The sequence below is a fragment of the Pholcus phalangioides genome, unplaced genomic scaffold, assembly GCF_987345545.1.
Source record: "Pholcus phalangioides strain wild (caught in Gottingen) unplaced genomic scaffold, Ppha-v1.0 ptg000012l_1, whole genome shotgun sequence".
Classification (NCBI taxonomy): Eukaryota; Metazoa; Arthropoda; class Arachnida; order Araneae; family Pholcidae; genus Pholcus; species Pholcus phalangioides.
In genome coordinates, this window is record NW_028301605.1 from 16,478,218 (window position 1) to 16,499,793 (window position 21,576).

The 21,576-nt window shown below is 36.0% G+C and overlaps 2 protein-coding genes across 5 annotated transcripts in view; one reads left to right on the plus strand and one right to left on the minus strand.

Moving 5' to 3' along the window:
* Positions 1–2,494: 2,494 nt before the first annotated feature.
* LOC149079670 (uncharacterized) lies at positions 2,495–2,914 on the minus strand. Its single transcript, XM_089239928.1, has one exon. The coding sequence runs from the start codon at positions 2,912–2,914 to the stop codon at positions 2,495–2,497; it is 420 nt and encodes a 139-aa protein (XP_089096054.1).
* Positions 2,915–6,445: 3,531 nt separating this feature from the next.
* The window catches only part of LOC149079671 (uncharacterized), a 52,670-nt gene continuing 37,539 nt past the window's right edge, over positions 6,446–21,576 (plus strand). Inside the window, exons 1-3 of one of the 4 annotated variants that reach the window (XR_016193679.1) lie at positions 6,446–6,641; positions 15,530–15,585; positions 17,286–17,354. Coding sequence is in view for 2 of the 4 variants with exons in the window: in XM_089240278.1 (XP_089096404.1) it covers positions 15,559–15,585; positions 17,286–17,354 (96 nt within the window). In the remaining 2 variants the exon portion in view is untranslated. Of the gene's footprint in view, positions 6,642–6,822; positions 6,980–15,529; positions 15,586–17,285; positions 17,355–21,576 lie in introns of those variants that run through there. The other 3 variants (XM_089240278.1, XM_089240279.1, XR_016193680.1) reach the window with 3 other exon arrangements.

The following is a 21,576-nucleotide window of genomic DNA, read 5'->3' on the forward strand; positions in this document are numbered from 1 at the left end:
GCAAATTTTGAGCTTCCTAAAATTACGACTGACGAAATCTGCACGCCTGGCCGTGACTAGGTGGGGCCTCATCTGTTAAGATAGCCCAAGGTTGTATCTCTCCCCCTCCCCTCCTCCCGTTTGGACACACTCCCGCATCAAATACAATTCATTAAAAACGAGGTGAAAACAAACTTGTTTGTTCAAGTCGTGCACCTCGTTGAGTGGCCTCTTTCTCTCTTATCATCTCGCTTCTCGAGTATGTTAATAAAACAATACAACTGTTTTCGTCGCTAATCTCTATTATACGTTCCCGTACGTCTTGGTCACCCCCAATGCCGTCTTATCGCATACGCTTACCCGGGCATGACCGGGCCTCAAGAGGAGAGGGGTTTACAAAAATGAAAAGTGGTTGAAATTTTCCAGAATTTTCCAGGTAAGGCCTCAAAACCCTCACTTGACCTTGGGGCCCCATGACCCATGATGTTCTTTTTTTCTTAACAACATATCTTGTCAGACATCCCCTCTGTGAGGGTCACGAAAAAATTTCGTTTATATTCATTTTAACAACGAATAAAATCCCCAGACTTTCATGTCTATCTCTGCCTATGTATTCCGGATAATGTCATTGAAATAAGCAGAGGATGAAACAATTTGCAGGACTTCACAGATTTATTTCACAGAAAAAAACTTTTTACACTTATTCACAAACAACGGAAACACGTTCGACAGATAACGTCTCTCCTTCCGAATTCATTTCTACAAACCGACCTCGTTTTAAAAGACACATGGAATTTTCCACATATTCTACCGTAGTACCAGTCTGGTGGCACCACCGTATGGAGGTCAACGAAGGCCGTTCTAGATCTTTCCACACAATTGCAATGTTTTTTACGCTTCCGGTTTGGCAACACGAGATTACTGTCCCGAGGGTTTATCAAAAAATTGCGCTACCGATATTTTTCGTAACACTGTCCCTTCCTTTAAAATTGTTCGTATCGAGAATTCGGCCCTCTAGTCGGTGGGTCGCACTTCGTCACTCACCGTGGTAAGGAGCCAAACCGTTCAGTCGAACCACCTTGCATTTTGACGATGGTGTCTTTTGAACCCGAACCAGAGCATCGTTCAATGTCTTCACGACTCTGTAGGCTCCTTCCCATGACGTCTGGAGTTTCGGGCTTACTTTCCGGTGCTTCGGGTTCCAGAGCCAGATGAGGTCTCCTTCCTCGAAGTCATGAGACGTTGCCTTCGCTTCGTAGCGGTTCTCGGTAACGGTCCCAAGACGTCCTTGGCGATTTCCTCGAACGGCGCTCCAATGTTGTGGTTGAAGACGAGCCCGGGTGTGCTTTGGAGGCGTCGCAATTCTTGCAGCACTCTTCCACATCGCGATCCTGGATTTGTCCCAACAAAACCGTTTAAGGGCCTTCAATAAAATCTTAATTATTGTTAGTCGTAATTATCTGAAATGTCCACAGGTCGGGTTTCCGTGCAATTCTTTCACACAACTCCTTGGCAGGACGAGTTGACACCGGAACGTCTTTCCATCCTCCGACTCTCATTTGCGGTAAAGTACGCCATCTCTCATCTCGAGGGAGTCCCATATCACACAGTACCTTTTGGTCGTTGGACTGGAAGAGGCAACGGGTTGCGCTGGTTTATTCCCGGTGGATTCCTTCAAGTCCATTATCGGTCGTATGTCAGGATCTTCTAGCTGGGCCTGCTCTTCTCGCTCCAAGGGTCGTAACTTGAGAGTCGAGATGACAGTTGGCATTTATATGCGCTTTTTCTTCAGGAGACTGGAACTTCCTCTTCATGTCATGGGAGATGAACTCTTTTTCCGCTTTCGGAATGGCCATCATTTTTCGTGGAGGAAATTCAACACGACCACCTGACTGTCTGCAGCGTCAGCGATGGTGGTACGTAGAGAAGTCGTTGCTGGAATTTTTAAGCCAGGTCCGTCCTGACGATGCTCACGTTGGCTCACAGGTGTTGATTACCATTCTACACGGGAGTCCATCCATTTTGTCTCTCACGTGAAGTCCGTGGTCTCCACCATGCAGCTGTGAACGTGATACACTCGGCATGGCGCGTATTTCCCGTACCGGCAGCCGCGATTGAGCACGCACTCCTTGTTGTGTTTTCTTTAACACTTTTGTGAGCCGAGTGGATAACACATGGGTATTTATTTTGATGAGTATTTATTATTACGTTAGACTTAGATAGATTACATACATATAGATAGGAAGAATTTATAAAGCGGAAAGAGCAGAACATTTAGACATCTTGTCTACTTGATGTCCGAGGTGGAACTCCCTAGTTCCCCTTACACAACACTAGGTGGCGTTGTATGTTCTTATCAGTTTAGTTCTTTTAGTCATTTCTTATAAGGACACCACATTCCTCCCCGCTAATTTAAAGATCCAACCGGACAGGAGCTTTCCTGGTTCGTTGGGAACGTCGCAAAGGAACGGGAGTACTGGACATCGCTGGTGGCTTGCTGGACGTCGCTGGTGCCTTAGCTGGTGTTAGGTAGATCGCTACTGATCTCTGTCGGAGTTGTCTGTTCTTCTGGAGCAATTTGTACTTCGGAGTCAGCAGCGACAGGAGTTGATGAAAGTTTGCCTGGAACTCGGGGTATCACCAAGCTTGGCTGGACTTGATTGCCAGCTGCTCTCATCTGGTCGATGTGACGTCGGAAGAGAGTTCCATTTACATCTACAGTGTAGTGTAGAACTCCGTCTTTGTTGAGAACAGTTCCGAACTTCCACTTGTTATTGGCGGATCTGTAATCTCGCACAGCCACACGATCTCCTGGCTCGAAAGTTCGGTCATAGAAGTCTGTGACCTCATTTCTGATCCTTTCTTGAACCCTGTTCTTGATATTTGGCAAAACTAGGTCTATCCTAGTTCGGATTTCTCTTTTTAGGAATAACATTCCTGGGCTTTGCTTGGTAGTCGCATTTGGCGCTTTTCTGTAATTCAACAGAAACGTGCTCACTTTTTGCTAGATGTTTCCGGGAAATCTTTGCATCTCCCGAAGGGATTGTTTTAAGGTGTGAACGTATCGCTCTGCCTGCCCGTTGCTTGATGGTTTGAAGGGAGCACACGTTTTGTGCTTTATTCCATTATTCCTCATGAATATTTCAAACTCGTGTGATGTGAACTGAGGACCATTGTCACTCACTAACACTAAAGGCAGTCCAAATCGAGAGAAACAGTCCCGTAGGCATTCAACTGTCTTGAACGTGTTTGTTGATTTCATCGGGTATACTTCCATCCATTTAGAATGAGCATCGACTACGATCAAAAACATATGCTCGAATATGGGACCTGCGAAATCTACGTGAATTCTCTCCTTGGCCGTGAATGGCTATACAAAATCAATCTAGACTGGAACTCTCTTAAGGCTGTGAGGACCGCTAATGACATGGATCTCAAAAAATTGTTGGATGATTATAAAGAAATTTTCGACAACAAATTGGGTGAGATAAATAACCATGAAGTGGAACTAAAGCTAAAACCAAATGTTACCCCAGAGTTTCGTAGAGCGAGAACTGTGCCCTTCGCATTAAAAGACCGGGTTGAAAAAGAAATAGACCGGCTTGAAAGAGAACGCATTATCGAGCGAGTTGAAACTTCAGATTGGGCTACACCAGTTCCCGTGGTGAAACCAGACGGATCCATAAGGTTATGTGCAGATTATTATGTCACATTAAATCCTAAGCTAGAGGTGCCTCAGCATCCCTTACCAACGTTTGAAGAAATATTCTCATGTTTAAATGGGGGTAAACGATTTTCAAAATTGGATTTCAGTCATGCATATTTGCAAATGAAAGTGCACCCTGACAGTCAACGACTCCTAACCATAAACACTCATAAGGGATTATACGCCTGTGAAAGATTGATGTACGGCCTAAATGCAGCTCCAGCAATATGGCAGAGGTACATTGATAGGCTATTCCAAGGAATAGATGGTGTAAAAGTTTTTATGGATGACGCCAGAGTGACCGGAACAAATGACGAGTCGCATCTCAGGGCTTTGGAAAAATTTTTCAAAAAATGTCAGGAGCACGGGCTGAAGTTAAATTTGAAAAAGAGCAGAACATATAGACATCTTGTCTACTTGATGCCCGAGGTAGAACTCACTAGTTCCCCTTACACAACACTAGGTGGCGTTGTATGTTCTTATCAGTTTAGTTCTTTTAGTCATTTCTTATAAGGACACCACACTCCTCAGGTGGCCTTTTTAGGGCTTTTCCAGCACACCCGTGACTTGTCTTTCCTGTTCCCACGATCGTTGGTGTCACTCTTCAGGAGTCTTTTCAGCTCTCTGATGATGTCCGCCGTAGAGTCCTCCGCAACAGAATCGCTTTCCATTCGGCTGTTTCTCCTCGAAGCTTGCTGGTCTGTACCGGTTGAGGGCCCCGGGCGTACAAGAAAATATAAGGCCGTGAAGCCTGGTCTTCCTACCTCCATCGTCGAGAGGAAGCCACAGCCCGCAGCTCCCCGCACCCAGAATATACTGCGGACCACTTAAGTGATCTGTAAATGTATAGTGAGTCACTCAAGTGATCTGTAAATGTGTAGCGAGTCACTCAAGTGATCTGTAAATGTGTAGCGAGTCACTTTAGTGATCTGGGAATGTGCCGCGTACCTCTTAAGTCAGAGGTATCCAATCTTATTAGTCACCAGCACTGCCTACACCCATCATAAAAAAGAGCACCCTTAAGGAAAGTTAATTCATGAAATCAATGTGATTTTAATACTTTAATGCAATTTGTACAAGGTGTTTAATTGGAACGTACGTTGATAAAGTACTGGTGAGCATGAAATCGAACACAAGTATCGAGTGCGCTGGGTACTTCAGGGAACACCGTGGTGCGGGGGTTTGAAGATGCTTAACTTAAGCGATGTGGAACTGCAGAACAGATAGAGTCTGCATCGCGGGTCACCGATCTGTGGTAATGTGCCACTTGGTTTATTTTTGAAAAATTAGCTGTAAGGTCACAGACCACATCAGATGATTCCTAGGGCCACATTTCGGACCTTGGGTTGAGCATGTATGTGCTGTAGATCATACACTACAAAGACACGACTGTTTCTTTCGTCAGCCTACAACACTTAAAAAAAAGAAACTTTCAAGATATTAATACAGGCAAACTTTGGTAGTCACTAATAGAGGCGGATTTAACGGCGAGCGCACCAGGGGTCCCGACTTCTGAAGAACCCCGAAAATCACAATCTTTACTTTTTTTCTAATTTCAAGGGCCCATTATTTTGTCTTACGCCCGGGGCCTCAACTGACTAAAACCCGCTTCTGGTCACTAACCAATGTACGACAGAGACACAACTATTTATCTTCTAACACACACACACTAATTAGCGCGATGCGCTGCGTAGAGATATAACATCTATAAAAGGCAGCAAAATACCTCGCGAGACTCGCTAGTAGGCCCAATGGGTGCCAGCATCGGCTTTTGTATATAATTGTAAAAAATACAAGTTGATGAATAAATCATCGAGCGGTGGGACTTCGCTGGGTGGTGCGCATGCGCAGCATCGGGGGTTTACCGCTTGGTAAGGAGCCGGATGGCAGAATTCCATCATATCTTACAAGTCCCCAAGTCCCCTTACAAGTGGCCCACAGGGGCGGTCCAGCTGTTTTGCCAGCTTGATGGGACGGGATAGGGGCCCTCAATATGGATAGGGGAGGATAGAGAGTTGGATGTGCCGGAGCGGGGAGCCATCGAATGTATCTCAAGGGAATCCCGGTCGGGCACATTTAGCACTCTCCAGCACGGACCAACTCAGCTGAATAAATGGCTTATATCCCTAGCGGGACAGAGCCAAGACTCTGCCTGGTAAAAAACAAATCCATAAAACCATCAGCATGGTATGGCCGTTGGCAAAGTGATGCCAACAGCACGCGGTCTTCCCAGGGCAGGTGGTCACCCTCCCAAGTACTAACCGCGCCCGATGCTGCTTAACTTCGGTGGTGGGACGAGAACCGGTGTTTTCAGTATGGTATGGCCAGGTGGGTGCTGTGGGTGCTCGAGCACCCACGGGTCTGAGCACCCCCAGAATTGATTGAGAAATCGTAATTTCCACTATAAAAGCTCAAGACGAGCACCCACAGGTTCGAAACATTTCCTACGCCCCTGCGCAATGTGGACTTTCTTTAAATTCAAAAGAAATTAAAGTAGCATTTTATTATGTCTTTTGTAATTGCCCCTCTAATGTCGTCGTTTATGAGGAGGACTCCAAAGATGACGTCAGTTATTGAAAGGAAAAAAAAAATACATACGATGAATGCAAATTAATCGATATAAAATAATTAAAGAGAATAATTTTACTCTTTAAAAAATAGCTTTCAATTTTTTTTCTCCATCTAAATTATTCATTTAAAAAAAAAAAAAAGGCAATTAAAAATGCCTAATATGACTTGACTTGACTTGCCCAGCCTCGTAAACTAGATTTGCTCGGCTGTGATCGAGGATTCGGACGTGAAATATCCCCCCAGACGATTATTTCTCTCATTCACCACCAACCACAGTCACAGCTGCTTGTGAGCTGAATATTTCGTGTTGAGCGAAAAAAGTCACACACAGTCTCGTCTCTCTCTCTCTCGTCGGTGGTTTTGTTCGTGTTTCACAAAAGAAAAGGTTAATCATTATTTTAAATATTTAGTTTTTTTTAAAATAATTACCAACCGATAATTAATTCATAGAAAATCAATCTTTTTGTTTCCAAATTCATTATTTATTTTTCATTATTATTATTATTTTTTTTTTCTTTGATCATCCGAATTCCAATTGGCCATCCTGTCCCTATGTAGTTTTATACGTCAAGACTTTGTGTGTGTGTTGTGTATTGCAGTATTATTGCGAGAGCAGCCTCTCTATCACATCAATCGCAATCGTGAATCATTATTTCATGATTAATCATAATAGTTCGCTGATTAATCACGGAAAAAATAATTGGTAATTATTTCTCTGCACAGGTAAAAAAAAAATCTATATCCCGTGAAAATTTTTTTTTTTTAATATGTATACCTGTGAAAATTTATGGATATAAAAGGTGCGTGGGATGAGATGACTAATTCGTTAATTATTAGTATTTAAAAAATAATTTGGCAATTATTATTTTGTGTGGGATATTGTATTTATAATGACCTTATTAAGATGGGTTTTCAATTTAGGCTATTTCACATAAACATACTGGATATAAGTTATACATATGTAATCAATGTTATAAATGTAATTTGGTTTTCTCAACATTATTAATATATTAAACATAATGTGAATGTTATAGCGAGTTATGAAGTTAAAATTTAGTGTGGGTTATGTATTGAATATCTCGTGTTAGATGGCTTGAATTTCATCTTTGTGATTTATAATTTGGTGGTTTTTCACTGATATTGGTGGTGTTTATGCAACTTTTTGAAAGTAAGTGTGTTTTTATGAACGGGTCTTTCAGTGTTGAGGTTTTTGAATACGAGAGAAAAGACTTGAAATCGCTTGTTTTATTGGACGAAATCATTAGTGGAAGTCTGGATATACTTACAAATGGGAGAAATAATTATAAAGCACGAATCTCTCTTTGGGATTTACTTGAAGAATGAGTTCGAAGAAAATTTTATTGAACTATATTTGGAGTGGGTGTGGTTTTCGAATGAAACACAAAACATGTTCAAGACTATGTTAATACTTTTGTTGGAGTTTAATAAACAAACTCACTATAATTTTATGCTATATTTCTCATTTGTTAGGCGAAAAGAAAAAGGTACTACGAGAGGGTGGCTACGAGAAAAATGTATCTTCATTGAGGATTAAAGTAAAGTGATTACTGTATGATGTTTCATCAGAATTATTGATATCGCGAAAAAACATAATGAAGAATCCTATTCAATGATACTCTCTATAATGATAATTGCCTATATAACGATTGCTCTCGGGTCCCAATGGACTTTTCATAGTGGTGAACATACATCTGGAACGATGACTCCTTTACAACGATATGATTTTCTGGTCCCTTCAGTATCTTTATATAGGCGTTTGTATTCTCACTTGGTATAAAACACATGAGTTTTAGAGTGCTGTCAAAAAGCATTGGGAATGAGTTATCAGTTGTGTTGGTTTGTATTGAGTTATAAATGAAATTTGAGTGTGGTTATACGTATTGAAGCTTTCACGTTAGATGGCTTGAATTTCATCTTTGTGATCATGATTTGGCAATTTTTCACTAATATTGGCTGTGTTTATGAAATCTTCTAAAATTTATTATGGTTGTATGAGTGAGTTTCTCAGTAGTGGATTTTAAGTATAAGAAAAAAAGACTTGAAATCACTTGTTTTATTGGATGAAAACATCAGTGAAGGTCTGAACATACAAGTGAAGAAACAATTATAAAACATGAATCTCTCTGCGGGATTTATTTGAAATATGAGTTTGTAATAAATTGTTAAAATATAGGAGGAGTGGGTGTGGTTTTGAAATGAAAACGCAAAACACAGTGAGAAATCAAGTTAACACTCCCAATAGAGTTAAAAAACAAAAAATCAACATAGTTTTGTGTCATTTCTCATTCACTGGGCTAATATTGTACAAGAGAAAAGGCTATCTTCATTGAAGATTGAGTTAGAGCGTTTAATGCATGATATTTCATCAAAATAATTCAACATACAGTGAAATCATATAGTTAGGCCTATACTGTCTATAATGATAATTGCCTTTTTAATGATATTACTCTATTCACAATCCACTTTTTATGGTGTTAATATAATTCCATCTATAACAATAACTCCTTTATAATGACATGTTTCTCCAGTCCCTTGAGTATCATTATATTGGCATTTCACTGTATTTTGGTGTTGATATTTGAGATTTAGAGCACTATCAAAACATTGGGAATGAATTATATCATGTGTTAGTTGTATTGAGTTATAATGGAAATTTGAGTTTGGTTATATATCAATGCTTGAGATAACGGTTTAATAGCTTGAATTTCATCTTTATGTATATCAGTCAGGGATTTTTTATTAACATCAGGAGTGTTTATATATGAGCGAGTTTCTCGGTATTGAGGTTTTAAGTATAAGAAAATAGACTCTTTTGAAATCGCTTGTTTTATTGGATGAAATCCTTAGTGAAAGTCAACATATTTACGAGGAAAAAAAAACCTTTTTAAAACATGAATCCCTCTTTGGAATTTATCTGAAGAATGATTTCGAAGGAAATTGTTAAAAAATAGATGGAGTGGGTGTGGTTTTCAAATGAAACACAAAACATATTCAAGGTTATATTAGTACTAAGATTTTCAACAGCTGGCTGATGAGAAGATAAATTTAGGAAAGAGAAAATTCAACTGCTCTTGCTGGGAATCGAGAACCCACGTACTTTCACTTGCTGGATGAGCACCCTAGACCATTAGACTACAAAGGAAATGATTCTCAATCTTTCCTTAGAGCTTGTTTGCACTGAACGCAGTCCCTCGCAAGGGCAGTTGAATTTCCACTATCCTAAATTCATCTTTGCATCAGCCAGCTGTTGAAAACCTTCCTAAGGATAGCAAAGAGTGACATCATCCTTGGATATGTTAGTGCTCCCAATTAAGTTTAAAAAACAATGTAATTTCATGTTGCATTTGTTATTCGTTAGGTTAATATTGTATAGGTTATCTTCATTGAAGTTAAGTGATTAATATGCACAATATTTCATCAAAATTATCCTATTTAATTCACGGTTTGAAAATCCTATAATGATAGTATATAACAATAATCACCTATATATAAAGATATTGCTCTCTGGATATAACTATATTATTCTATGAAAACTCCCATCTATAGAGATAACTCCTTTATAACAATACATTTCTGTGGTCCCTTGAATATCACTATATAGGTGTTTTACTGTATTTTGTTTTGTTTTCTTACTTGGTGTAGGTACTTGAGGTTTAGAGAGTGCTATCAAAAAGCATTGGAAATGAATTATCAGTCAGGTGTTGGTTATATTGAATTATAACTGAAATTTATGTGAGTTTGGTTAAATTGAAGATCAAGTTAGATGGCTTGAATTTCATCGGGTTATAATTTGGTGATTTTTTTACTAATATTGCCAATGTTTATACAATGTCCTAGAAGTAATTGTTTTTTTATGAGTGAGTCTCTCGGTATTGAGCTTTTAAAAATATAAAAGAAAAAGACTTGAAATGGCTTGTTTTATTGGTTAAAACCATTAGTGAAAGCCTGGACATAGTTACATGTAGAGTAGGTGCGGTTTCCAAATGATACACAATTTCTTCCGGAGCTGAAAAAGCCATGGAAAAAATCGGCTGGAAGAAATATGTTTCTTCTCAGCGGAAGAAACTAGTTCTCTTCTAATAATTTATCGTATAAGCTAGAATTTATGCTTTAGATTTACAGAAAATGTATATTTTCTATAATATTAAGTAAATTTAATTTCAATAACTTAATTATGTATACAAATCAATAAGTGTATCAGTCTCTTGCAGAGTTAAGCAGTTTCTTAAACTGTGCTGTAACAAACCAACTCTGCTTCTTCCCAGCAGAAGAAACTAGTCTTCCTTTCATATTCATCATTTGCACTTATAATGTAAGAATTATATCTTTTGATCAAGGTCACATATCTAGCTGAATCTTTTCATTAGACCTGGAGAAATTTCATTGGAAGTCTTAAAATACATTTCATCTGATTTCAATCTAATTGACAAAATCACTTTTGACTTTTTCAAGTCAAAACAATAAACAATTCATTTATTAAATGGCACTGATCTCTTTCGTGCTATCGTAAAAAGAAAATTTCGTCTTAATTTAGAAGTCATTAAAAACAGGTTATTACAAGCTATAATTGCAATTTACAATATCTGAAAATAATTATCAAAATCCTCATTTTCCTCACTGCAGTGCAACACTGAAAAACAAAAGTTTTTTAGCAGTTGTGTGCTGTAATTCATTTCTCAGCTTATAAAGAATAAATGTGCAAAAGACAAGAAAATTCTTTTGAGTCATGTGCAGAACTTAAAGGAGTGCTTTAAAAGCATTTCGACACACAAAATTCATCAGGTATGTTGTGCCAGGGTCAGGAATTTTTAGAAAAAGGCAGCCTCGGGTTTCTTCCAAATGAATGCAAAAAGAAATGGAATAAACCAATTTATATAAAACATTAGTTCATTTTGTAGTCATGCAATCATTATTCACTGCAGTTACTACAGGATTTTATCAACTATAATGTTAATATAGTGCCCATTTTAAAAGGTTCTGTTATAGTTATATATTAAATAAAAACTTTATTTATGCATAAACTTTAAACTACTTTTATTGACAAGAAATATAACAGTTTTAAAATTAAAATTCTTACTTTTATTAGTTCAGTTCAACATGGTGTAATAAAACCTTTTTTGTTATGGCAGCCAAAAAGCTGTTCCAAAAATGAGTGGATAAATCCAAAAATATAAAGTTCTTTTTAAACCTGCTGAATTTTTAGGACAACTTAGAAATATTTGAACACAATCACAGCCTTTTGAGAATTTTAGATGTTTAACACATTCTTTCTCACCACGTTATTAGATTAAAAGTACTTTGAACAGTATCACTGAAATGAGTTATAAGTTTTTGCACATGCAATTAAAAAGACAAGTTCGTATATTTTGCCACTTGTTGCTGTTTACAATTTAATCTTTCACCCATTAGGGTAAATTAAAGATCGATAAGACATGCAAACAAATGATGGGGAAGAGAATGTCCTCTTCATATCTTAATTTTATGACCTAGAAATAAGGTATGAAGTCAACATTTTGTAAAAGGCCTCATCCATTTCGTTACAAGAATCGGGACTATTTACACAACCTTTCTGTCACTGATACATTGAGTGCTATAGAAATGGGTTATAGTTGCTTCATTAAATCTTTGAACTCTTCATGCAGACTAAAATTTCTAATTATGTCAAGAATGCTTCTAACCACCCTCACACAGATAGCCATTCACCATGAATTAAAAAACATTACAATTGAAAATGTTTCTAAGCATTTCAATTGGCTGTTTTATGCTGTGTTTCCCAACAGCTTTGGTCTTATTGCATTACCATTTTTTTACGTTATCATTCTTTTTTAGGAAACCACAAACCTGACATTTTTGGGCCTTGCACAATGTGTTAGGCTTAGCCCATTGAGAATTAAGTTATTGTACATATTCATTACTTGAAGCTGTAAATGCCCTGACTACAATTATATATTACATACTGGAATGTGTTTCATCTTATTGCCATTATGCACGTAATACAAGACTTTTTTAGATAGGGTTGAGATTATCACCATTTTATATAAGATAGATTGGTGATGAATTCAAATTACTTCTCTGAACGATATCTAGTTCATGTTTTAGCCATATTATCATTGATAAAAATTATCACACATAAATGAAATCAAGAATGACATGTGATTGGGTAAGTGCTAGTTTTAGAAATGAGACACTAATTTTTTGTGTTGCATACAAAAACCATTGTAAGCAGTTGCACAGAACCTATGGGGGGGGGGGGGAGGAACTCATTGAATTACCACATGCTTTGTTTTGCATTAACTTTATAGACAGATGCAGAGGGTTATGTGTTGATACATCTGGTAACATACAGTGTTGTCCTTTCATATATCTTGTAATATGATTCCAACAGTAGCAGCAGCATAGTCCTGCGCTTGTTAAAATATTTTGTTCAAACTCTAGCCTAATCAAGAACAATGCTGGAAATTCTTCATTACTAATATCTCTAATCATATTGACTTAATTAGCAGCATGATCTCGTGAGCATTTCTCATGAATTATTTCGATATTTTTTTCCAGGGAATATATCAACAAAGTTCACTTTTTTCCATCAGTAGTATAGGTATATAGTGATATAATTACAGTCTCCCCAGAACAATTCATTTTGTAATTGACTGGGAAGAAATTCAAAGAAGTGAACCCACAAATAATAATGCCCAACAAATTCACTGCATTATGTATACTGCAGGGCTTGACAAACCGGGGAAGGAAGAATTTGGGAGGGCATCAATTTCATAGGCATCAAGCATTTTTCCCCGTGATAAAATTGGTTCGAAATAGTGTATTCTTTGACTTGGGGGACCCCATCCCCTTTCATGCCAGCTTATATAATTTCCAATAATTTTGTGCTGCCCTCAGACTTCATTTCAATTATCATATATTAAAAACATTAGGCACAGTATCAATTTTTTAGTCACCTGGGATTTGTCAAGCCCTGTCATACTGATAGCCTATATGATAAATTAATTTTTAAAAATTATAGGATGTTCTAAATATTTTTTAACGTCGATAGTATTATATTATAAATATTATTAACGTCGATATATATATATATGTATATATATATGGAGAATTATCACTCCAACTGAAATTAGCTGAGATAAATTAAATGATTTTTTCAAGGATTATTTGTTTCTTTCTTATTAACAGTTGGAGGAAATCTCTTGAAAGCTCGAAGCTTTTTCTTGTTTTTCAATCGAAAGGGCCGTCAAAAATGATATCATTTAGGAGCTTTATGATTGTAGAAGCCCCCCCCCCCCCCCCCCATCTGAGGAAAAAAAAAACGGCTAAGTAATCCAGATGCACATACAGAATAGCACTCAATTTTCATCCTGTCAGTGACACTTCAATACACAAGTCATTTATCTAGGGGATGGTTGGGTTGAAAGGGCAAGCCCCCAAATGTAGGAAATGATCACTTGAACACATTTAATGGTAAGCTAAGACAGTTTATTCTATCTTGGTTAAAAATATGAAACAAAATAATAAAACAAAATCATCAGAGTGTGGGAGACCACGCACGTATACGTCGATGTCTGCGTCTCTCTCAGCTCAGCTCGGTACCCATCATCAGAGGGCACTTTTATCTTACCGAGAAAGATAGGATATCTTCTTTCTTACATATATAAATAAACAAATACATCTAGAGAACTGGCCCTCGGCTGTGCAAGCCGGCAATACCCTACTCTTCTACTTCTCAAATGAATAGCTGTGGGTGAACCTTTAGCTGGATGTGGAGGGCATGAAGAAATGCTGGGTCCTTGTGCATTGAGCATAATATTGAAAAGAAAAAGTTCCAGTCTGCATTGTAAAATCCTAGGCCTAGGCAGTTAATTGAAAATTTCAGATCGTGTGCCCAGCGAAGGGGTTCTGGTTAGAACTGCGTGTAAATTTTGTGTTCAATATAATGAACATTACAGCAGTTGTTTTTATATCAGTTTTTTTAGCTGTTTTGTTTAATTGTGTAATTAACATTTTTTTTTTGCATCTTCGATGAAGTTTTAATGCCTGTATCAATTGCTAAAGTTTATCACATGACCCTATTTGCTCATTAGCAATGTATTCAAATTTAATGGATACAAAATTACTTCAGCTCTAGCCTTGAGAACCATACAGGGTGTGATTTATTAGCTCAGCAGGCAATGATGGGATGAAAATTGAGTTTTTGTCTGTGTGCCTATCGATGCAAAAGGTAGTTTGGTCTTACTAGGGTTGAATTTATATCCTATCTCTAGAATTTTTATGGGATAGTAAATGTTTATCACATTGTCCTGAATTGGCCTAACCAGGCGTAATATCTTAATATCTTAGAAATCTGAGTAATCAAGGAAACATTTTATTTTCTGGATATTATGCTGAGGTGAACTCGGAAAGAAAAATCATCTTGTCTCTGCTGGGACTCGAACCCAGGCTCTTTTGCATACCGGGCAAGCATGCTACCATCTACACCACTGGAGACATGACCCTGATTTTCCTTATTTCATGCACTGTGGCGTGAGGCACTGAAGTAGAGACGTTAGTAGCCTCTCTTAACTTCAGGAATTGGCCCCCAGGTGGGACGGTATTATATATATATAATATATATATATAATATATATAATTTATATATATAATATATATATATGAGATTATTTTTTGAATTCCAGAAACTTCAGTCACTGCTATTTTGAAATTTTTTTAATTCTGACTAAACTTAGTGATATTTGAGCAAGGTTAGTGATGAATAAATAGAGCAATTTTTCAATTTTTATTTAGTATAATTACTACTTATATTGGACAAATTATGTTTAGGACAAATCAGCTTTTTTTTGGCATCATCAGAAAACTGTGAAAAACTGAAAATCAGTGTTATGAGTGATGGCTGAGATTACTTTGAAATTTCAAGTGTTCAAGTTATATAAGCTTGTTTTTTGGTGGTGGTTGTTTGACGTACCTGAGGCATATTCACTTAACAAATGAATCTCTAATGTGACAGTGATCTCATAAAAGGACCTGTCAAACTAGTATCTACAGTTTAAAACTAAATCTAAGCGGATATTCTATGCTCCTCATTTAGAGATTTGAATCCAGATTTGTCAAATCACGCATCAAGTACTCTCTCAGCTGCCAGATGACGTATTTGAAGCAAAATCTGATTTATATTAATATTTGAAAAATATGTGTGTTAAAACATTAACTGGTATTAATTTTCAGTTGAAATTTTTCTTTCTTTTTTTCCAGTTTTATCCAAACATCGTTCTAGCTGAAATATGTCAGCAAATAATGAAGATCGAGAGGTAATTTTTAAATCGTTTTCACAAAATATATAAATCGAGAAATGTGTACTAATTTTTGAAGTTATAATTTTTTTTTCCTAATCTATTATCTGATACTGATAAATTCATTACAGTCGTCCCCCATATTCACGGGGTTACATTCCGGTGACCGCAAATATGGAAAATCTGTGAATAACCGAAACCATAGGGATTTTTTGTATATTTCATTTATTGAGCATCATGAGAAAGAGCAGGGTGACGCAGAGGTAGAAGGGAATGTAAAAGAGGGTGCAGCGTTTGTTGGCGATGTTTTCTGAAAGAGCACTGTGATTTCTGTTTGCCGTTTCTTCTTCATATCATCAAATATGTTGGAGTGTGTTGACAAAGCTAATTTTTCTACATGCAAAGAACATAAAATAGAGGGATCTATGGGGAAATAATCTATTGCAGATTTGAGCTTGCAAAGCTCCTCCACTATGTTACTTGTGGCGAACTTGTCTTCTACTTCTTTATCTTGATCTTCATCTGGTACAACTTCAGTTTCAAAACCAGTCAGCTGTATTAATTCCTCCTCGGTCAATCCAGTATATCAAAAGAACTTTGAATGGCTTGTATTTCACTTTCAAGGTACCTCCTGACTGCCGGAACGAAACACCATTTAAACCAATCCAGGAAAATTGTTTTTGTAGTCCAAGCCTTTTTATTGTTCGTCCAAAATACTGAGCTTTGGCTTATCCTTCCATTCAATGCTCACGCATTTGAAGATTTGAAAATGATGATGGGCTTTATCATGTACCCATACGCATTTGCACAAAACAACATAGTGAGTCTACCTGTACTTGTCTTAAAACCAGGGGATCGCTTTTCTTCTTGGGTGATAAATGTTCTTTGCAGCATTATCTTCCAAAATAGTGCAGTTTCGTTTGGTTATGCACCTCAGCTGGTGTTTAATACTTTCTCAACAATTTTTTGTAAAGTCTTTGGAAATTTTCTAGCTGCCTTCTGGTTAGCAGAGGCTTGATTGTCAGTGATTTTTACATTGTGTGATCCAAATTGTTTCTTAAACCTATGAAACAACCTTTACTTTCATAAAATTCTGATGACGTTTCACCAGCCCTTTCCTTACAGAAAAGTACAATTTTTCACCTTTTCTGTTATAATATTATAATCAATTGGAATACCTTTTTATATCAGTCTTGTACCCACAAAAAACAGCATTTTCTGTATGAGAATCACATGGATCCCATAGGTACTGTAAAATTTTAACTGCCACGGGTGCAACTACAGCCATGGCTGAACAAATTTCAGATTTCTTTTTCTTGATATATCTCACCGTAGATTCAAATTGATTCCGTAATGGCAGAATTCCTTCCACAGCAGGTATTGACTTACTTTCACCAAGTATAGTTTTCATCAATATATCCAATTTTTCTTGTCAAGTTTTCACTTTTTTTTGTCTTTTCAAAGCAGCATCAGTAGCACTAGAAGAATGAGCCATCCTAAACACGCACAACTCAAATTTTGTAAGCAAAACATGTGAATGACTTGCTGAGTGTTGTCAAAAAAATATTCCAATGAAGGAAAAACCATGAATACAGGTTGGGGGGGGGGGAGGCGACTGTACTTCAATTCAAACAGAAAAAAGTTTTTTTAAGTTGAAGTTTTTTGTTGTAACCTTCATAAATAATGATTTGTGAGTTTTTTTCCCTCCTTCAATGTAGTGCCCTCTATGTTTAGAAGCTTTGGAGTTGGATGACTTAAATTTTTTCCCTTGCACATGTGGATATCAGGTAAGGAAACATTTTTTTCCTTCAAACATTTAAACATTTTTTTAATTATTATGCAGCATTGCATTAGATTTTCCTATGTATATTAAAAGATCTAAAAACTGTAACGCAAAAATTTGGTTCCACCCTTCCTTATAGGCCTATATATATATATATATTTTTTTTTTTTTGTATTTTAATGTTCTTCCATGAAAAAGTAAAAGCAATATTGCTGATTGACAAAGGAAAGGTATTTTATCAAAAAAGTGCAATATGAATCTAGTCAAACTATATTATTAGGGGATAATCACATTAATATAACTCAGGGTTTGTACAGTCCTTGAAAAGTAATCGGAAAAAAATTTAATTTCAAACTCTTTAAAAGTCCTTGGAAAATCATTGCAGTCTTTGAAGGAAAAAAAAAATTCAAGTGCTTAAAGTGCTTGAAAATTTTTTTTCAATGGATTTCTTACATCAATTTTTGTTTCCCTTCAACTAAATCCCCTTTTCCAAATCATGTTTCACTAAGGTGAAAAGGGGTAGAGCAACGACAATGGTGAGCTGAGAAACAATGTTCAAAACAGAACATATGGTTACGCGTACCTGAGATATTTCTGAACTTGAAAAGATGCCTAAAATCTGGTAGCAAAACACTGTGCTTAAGATATTAGTTCAGTAGCTCAAAATATTTTTAAGCAATGAAATGTCAGTTGCGTGTATGTAGGCTGACCACGTTTCCTTGATAAAAAATACTGGAAAATCATTCCAATTGTCAGCAAAAAATGATACCAAAGGTGACAAAAGTTTGCAAATTACCGATAAAATAACCAAAAATTCACCAAAGGCACACAGTAAATGAAGCACCATTGCATTGAAGCAGTAGATTTACATGAATTCTATGAGAAAAAGAAAAAAAACTTGAATATGGGAGATTAATATTTATATTTTAAGTCGTACTTATATAATTTATAGGGTTAGGAAAATATAATTTTAATACTTAATTTCAGTAAAGAACGAAAATTCAAATAAGCTTTGTTAAAAATATGGGTAATAACGAGACATTTTTACATTTTTGTGAAAAGGTCAGAATGGTCAAAATTACATGAAACTCTAAGAATATCTCAGGAAATATGGGTCATATGGTTACCCCACATATGTGACTACATGCTTTCTGATTTTTTTTTTTATTGAAGGCAAATTTCAATATTGTTTCAAACATAAAATGATCTCGGCTTGAATGCTTATTTGTATAGTAAACTACAATGTTTTTCATTTTTTTTTAAAAGCAAGATCTTTGCAACTTAATATTGTATACAAGTTGCAATAAGAATTGTTTTAAAAATTATATATCTTTAATAAATTGGCATTTTGAATAAATCTATATATATAAAATTGATTTTGTGTGTGTGTGCGCGTGCGCTCTCTATACAAATCTACAATTTTAGATCGATCGTCAATGGGCAAAAAAACCGTAGGGCAACAATGGTTTTTGGGCCTCAACAATCACTTTCCGAACGTTTACTTTGATTACCGTGGTTCCCTAGCAATCCGTTTAAGACGTGTATATGCCTTTACAATGGTTTGCCATTTCTTCAACGCTGTCAATATATGTATGATATTTATGCCTTTATAATGGTTTGCCGCATTTTCAATGCTCCCAGTAATGAAGTTTTTTGAATGACGTCATAATCATCATCAGCATCGCTTTGAGGGTCAGGAAAATGGTGATCCTCATAAAAATCAGTGTTAAAATTGCCGATTTTGATGGAGAAATGCGGAAATTTGGTGGGGTTTTCTGTCACATCAATAATTTTAAAAATTGTATTAAATACTCGATTTTTGAAATATTGAGGTCGCGTAGAGATATACAAAGCCCAGGAGATTAAATATGAAGTAATTAGCTGGACCTACTTTCGAGTTGGATATCCATGCAATAACATTGATTTCAACTTTTCATTTATATCTTCTCAAGCATGAAAATCAATGTCTCCGTATTGTCTTTTGATATTCAACTGCATAAATTTATGTGGGTTAGGTTGTTTTAAAATTAATTATGGGCCCGTAAAAAGTACATCGAAAAAATTCCACAGCTTTAATTAAGTATTTTTTGAAGCAGAAACAGGCAGAGATGGTTAACTTGAAGTTCAAAGGGGGGGAATAAAAATACCTAGCACCCTTTAAAAAAAAGAAAAATATATTTATTTATTTTTACGTTTCTTTAAATCTAGATTTCTTTATTTCATGAGTTGCGTAGGAAGTCGCCATATTGGTCAACTTGGACACGGTTTGCATGTCCCTCAAACAAAGAGGGAGATATCACGTGATCCAAAAAAGCCTCATTGAAGAAAGCCCAGGCAACGCCGGGTATTACAGCTAGTGCTTAATATAAATTAAGAAAATCTGATTAATTTAATTTCATTCTTTTAAAAAGTCATAATTTTTATCAACCGCGTTATGAATCTCCTTGAATTTTAAAATTTTGCCTGGAAAAGTACTTGAATAGTCCTTGAAATTTTTTACTTTCAAAGAGTAGGAACCATATGATGGTGCTTTGATGGTATATAAGTGCTCTGATTTAATGTATTAATTTGGTGTGTCAAGTCTTTGCTTGATTTTTATTTTATCTGATGGTGTTCATTAACTCTTTGAATCCAGAATTCACTTTGCAATGAATTTTCTTGCAATTTTTGTGTTATATTAGCTTCTAGTTTAAAATAAACTTGAATTAAAAAAAAATAATTTTTAAGTTAAATTTTGCAGTGGAAGTTGTAATGCTTTATTCAAAAGCTTTTGCATGAAGCTTATTAAATTCTTAGTTTTTATTAACAGATGGAAAAGGTTCTTGTACAAGATAGCTTCCGCCAAGTAGAATAACTGATAAAAACAATTATTTAATGCCATCATTTGGAGACTCGCAAAAGTTAATTTTAAATATCACTTTTATCACAGTCAGTAATTGTCATATTTGACACAAATTAGTTGATCAAATCATCTAATATCTAAAATTTTGAAAAAAAAAACAGAAAAATTCAATTTATGTATCCCATGGTCAGGGTGTGCAGATTTAAATCAGTTGATTTAAATTGTGATTAAAATCTTGGTTTAAGTTACTTGATTTTTTTTAAAAATCTGATTTCAATTGCAAAATTTAAATTTCATTTTTTTCTTTGCATTAACTTTAGTGATATTGAAGTAAAAGTGAAAGTATGGTATGCATGTTATTGATATGTGGTAAAGTTTGTGATTAAAAGACTTATAGAACATCTGGTAAATATAGACTTTAATGTATAATCTCTAGATACAGTGCTGCAGAAAGATAGCTGTTGTATTTATAGATTTTGTACATGGAAAAATATAGGGAGCGCTAAACTTAGATATAACTGCACTAAGTGTTTTTAATGTATTACAATGGGGTAGTAAGATTCCCCTGATAAAAAAACAAATTAGTTTTTGTATGAAGTCTTGAATTCTATGCCCCATATAATTGTTGATTTGAAATAATAGATGCTGTACCCACATAATATTGCTGGACTTGAAATTTTAATAGGGAATGTCTAGAGCATAGTTTCTCAACCTTTTTTGTCCTATCGTCCCTTTAGAAATTTTTTCTCCCATCACCCCCGAATCCATAGGATCCTATGTTATACCCATAGCTTCTACTGTCCCCTGGAACATTCCATAGCCCCCAGGGGGCGTAATGCCCACATTGGGAATCACTGGTCTAGTTTCCTAATTTTTTTTATCAAAACTCATTAAATCTGTGAAAGAATATAACTGTGTAAATTATTAAGCAGCAACATGCAAGTTGTAAACACATAAATACATCCATAAATTGTGCAAGAAACAATCTTGTCCATAGAACATGTTTTTAATTTTGTTGGTGCCGAATGGCCTTTTGGTTGCACATCAAGTGAATCGAGAAACCTGTGCCATATGTGATACCGAGTTGCTATCAAACATTTACTTTAGGGAGGGGGGACGATTTGGGAATAAAAGAACTTCTCTCTACAGGAGAAATGTTAATCCATGAAGTTAAGTTGGGCTCAACAACCTTTCAGGTTACAAAAACACAGATTTTTAACGTTAATAGTTTTTGCTGGTTGTTTGTTTGTAGTTTATTCATTAATACTTACTTATTTACCGAAATGGCATTATTCATTAATACTGAATTAAATTTGAGAGGTGAAAAAAAATAGTTGATATAAAGACATGCATTCTTAATTGGACATTTTGCCTGTTGTGGCGT

Coding starts and splice junctions, on each gene's coding strand:
- LOC149079670 (XM_089239928.1), bottom strand. CDS start 2,914: ATGTTATTCCTAAAAAGAGAAATCCGAACTAGGATAGACCTAGTTTTG.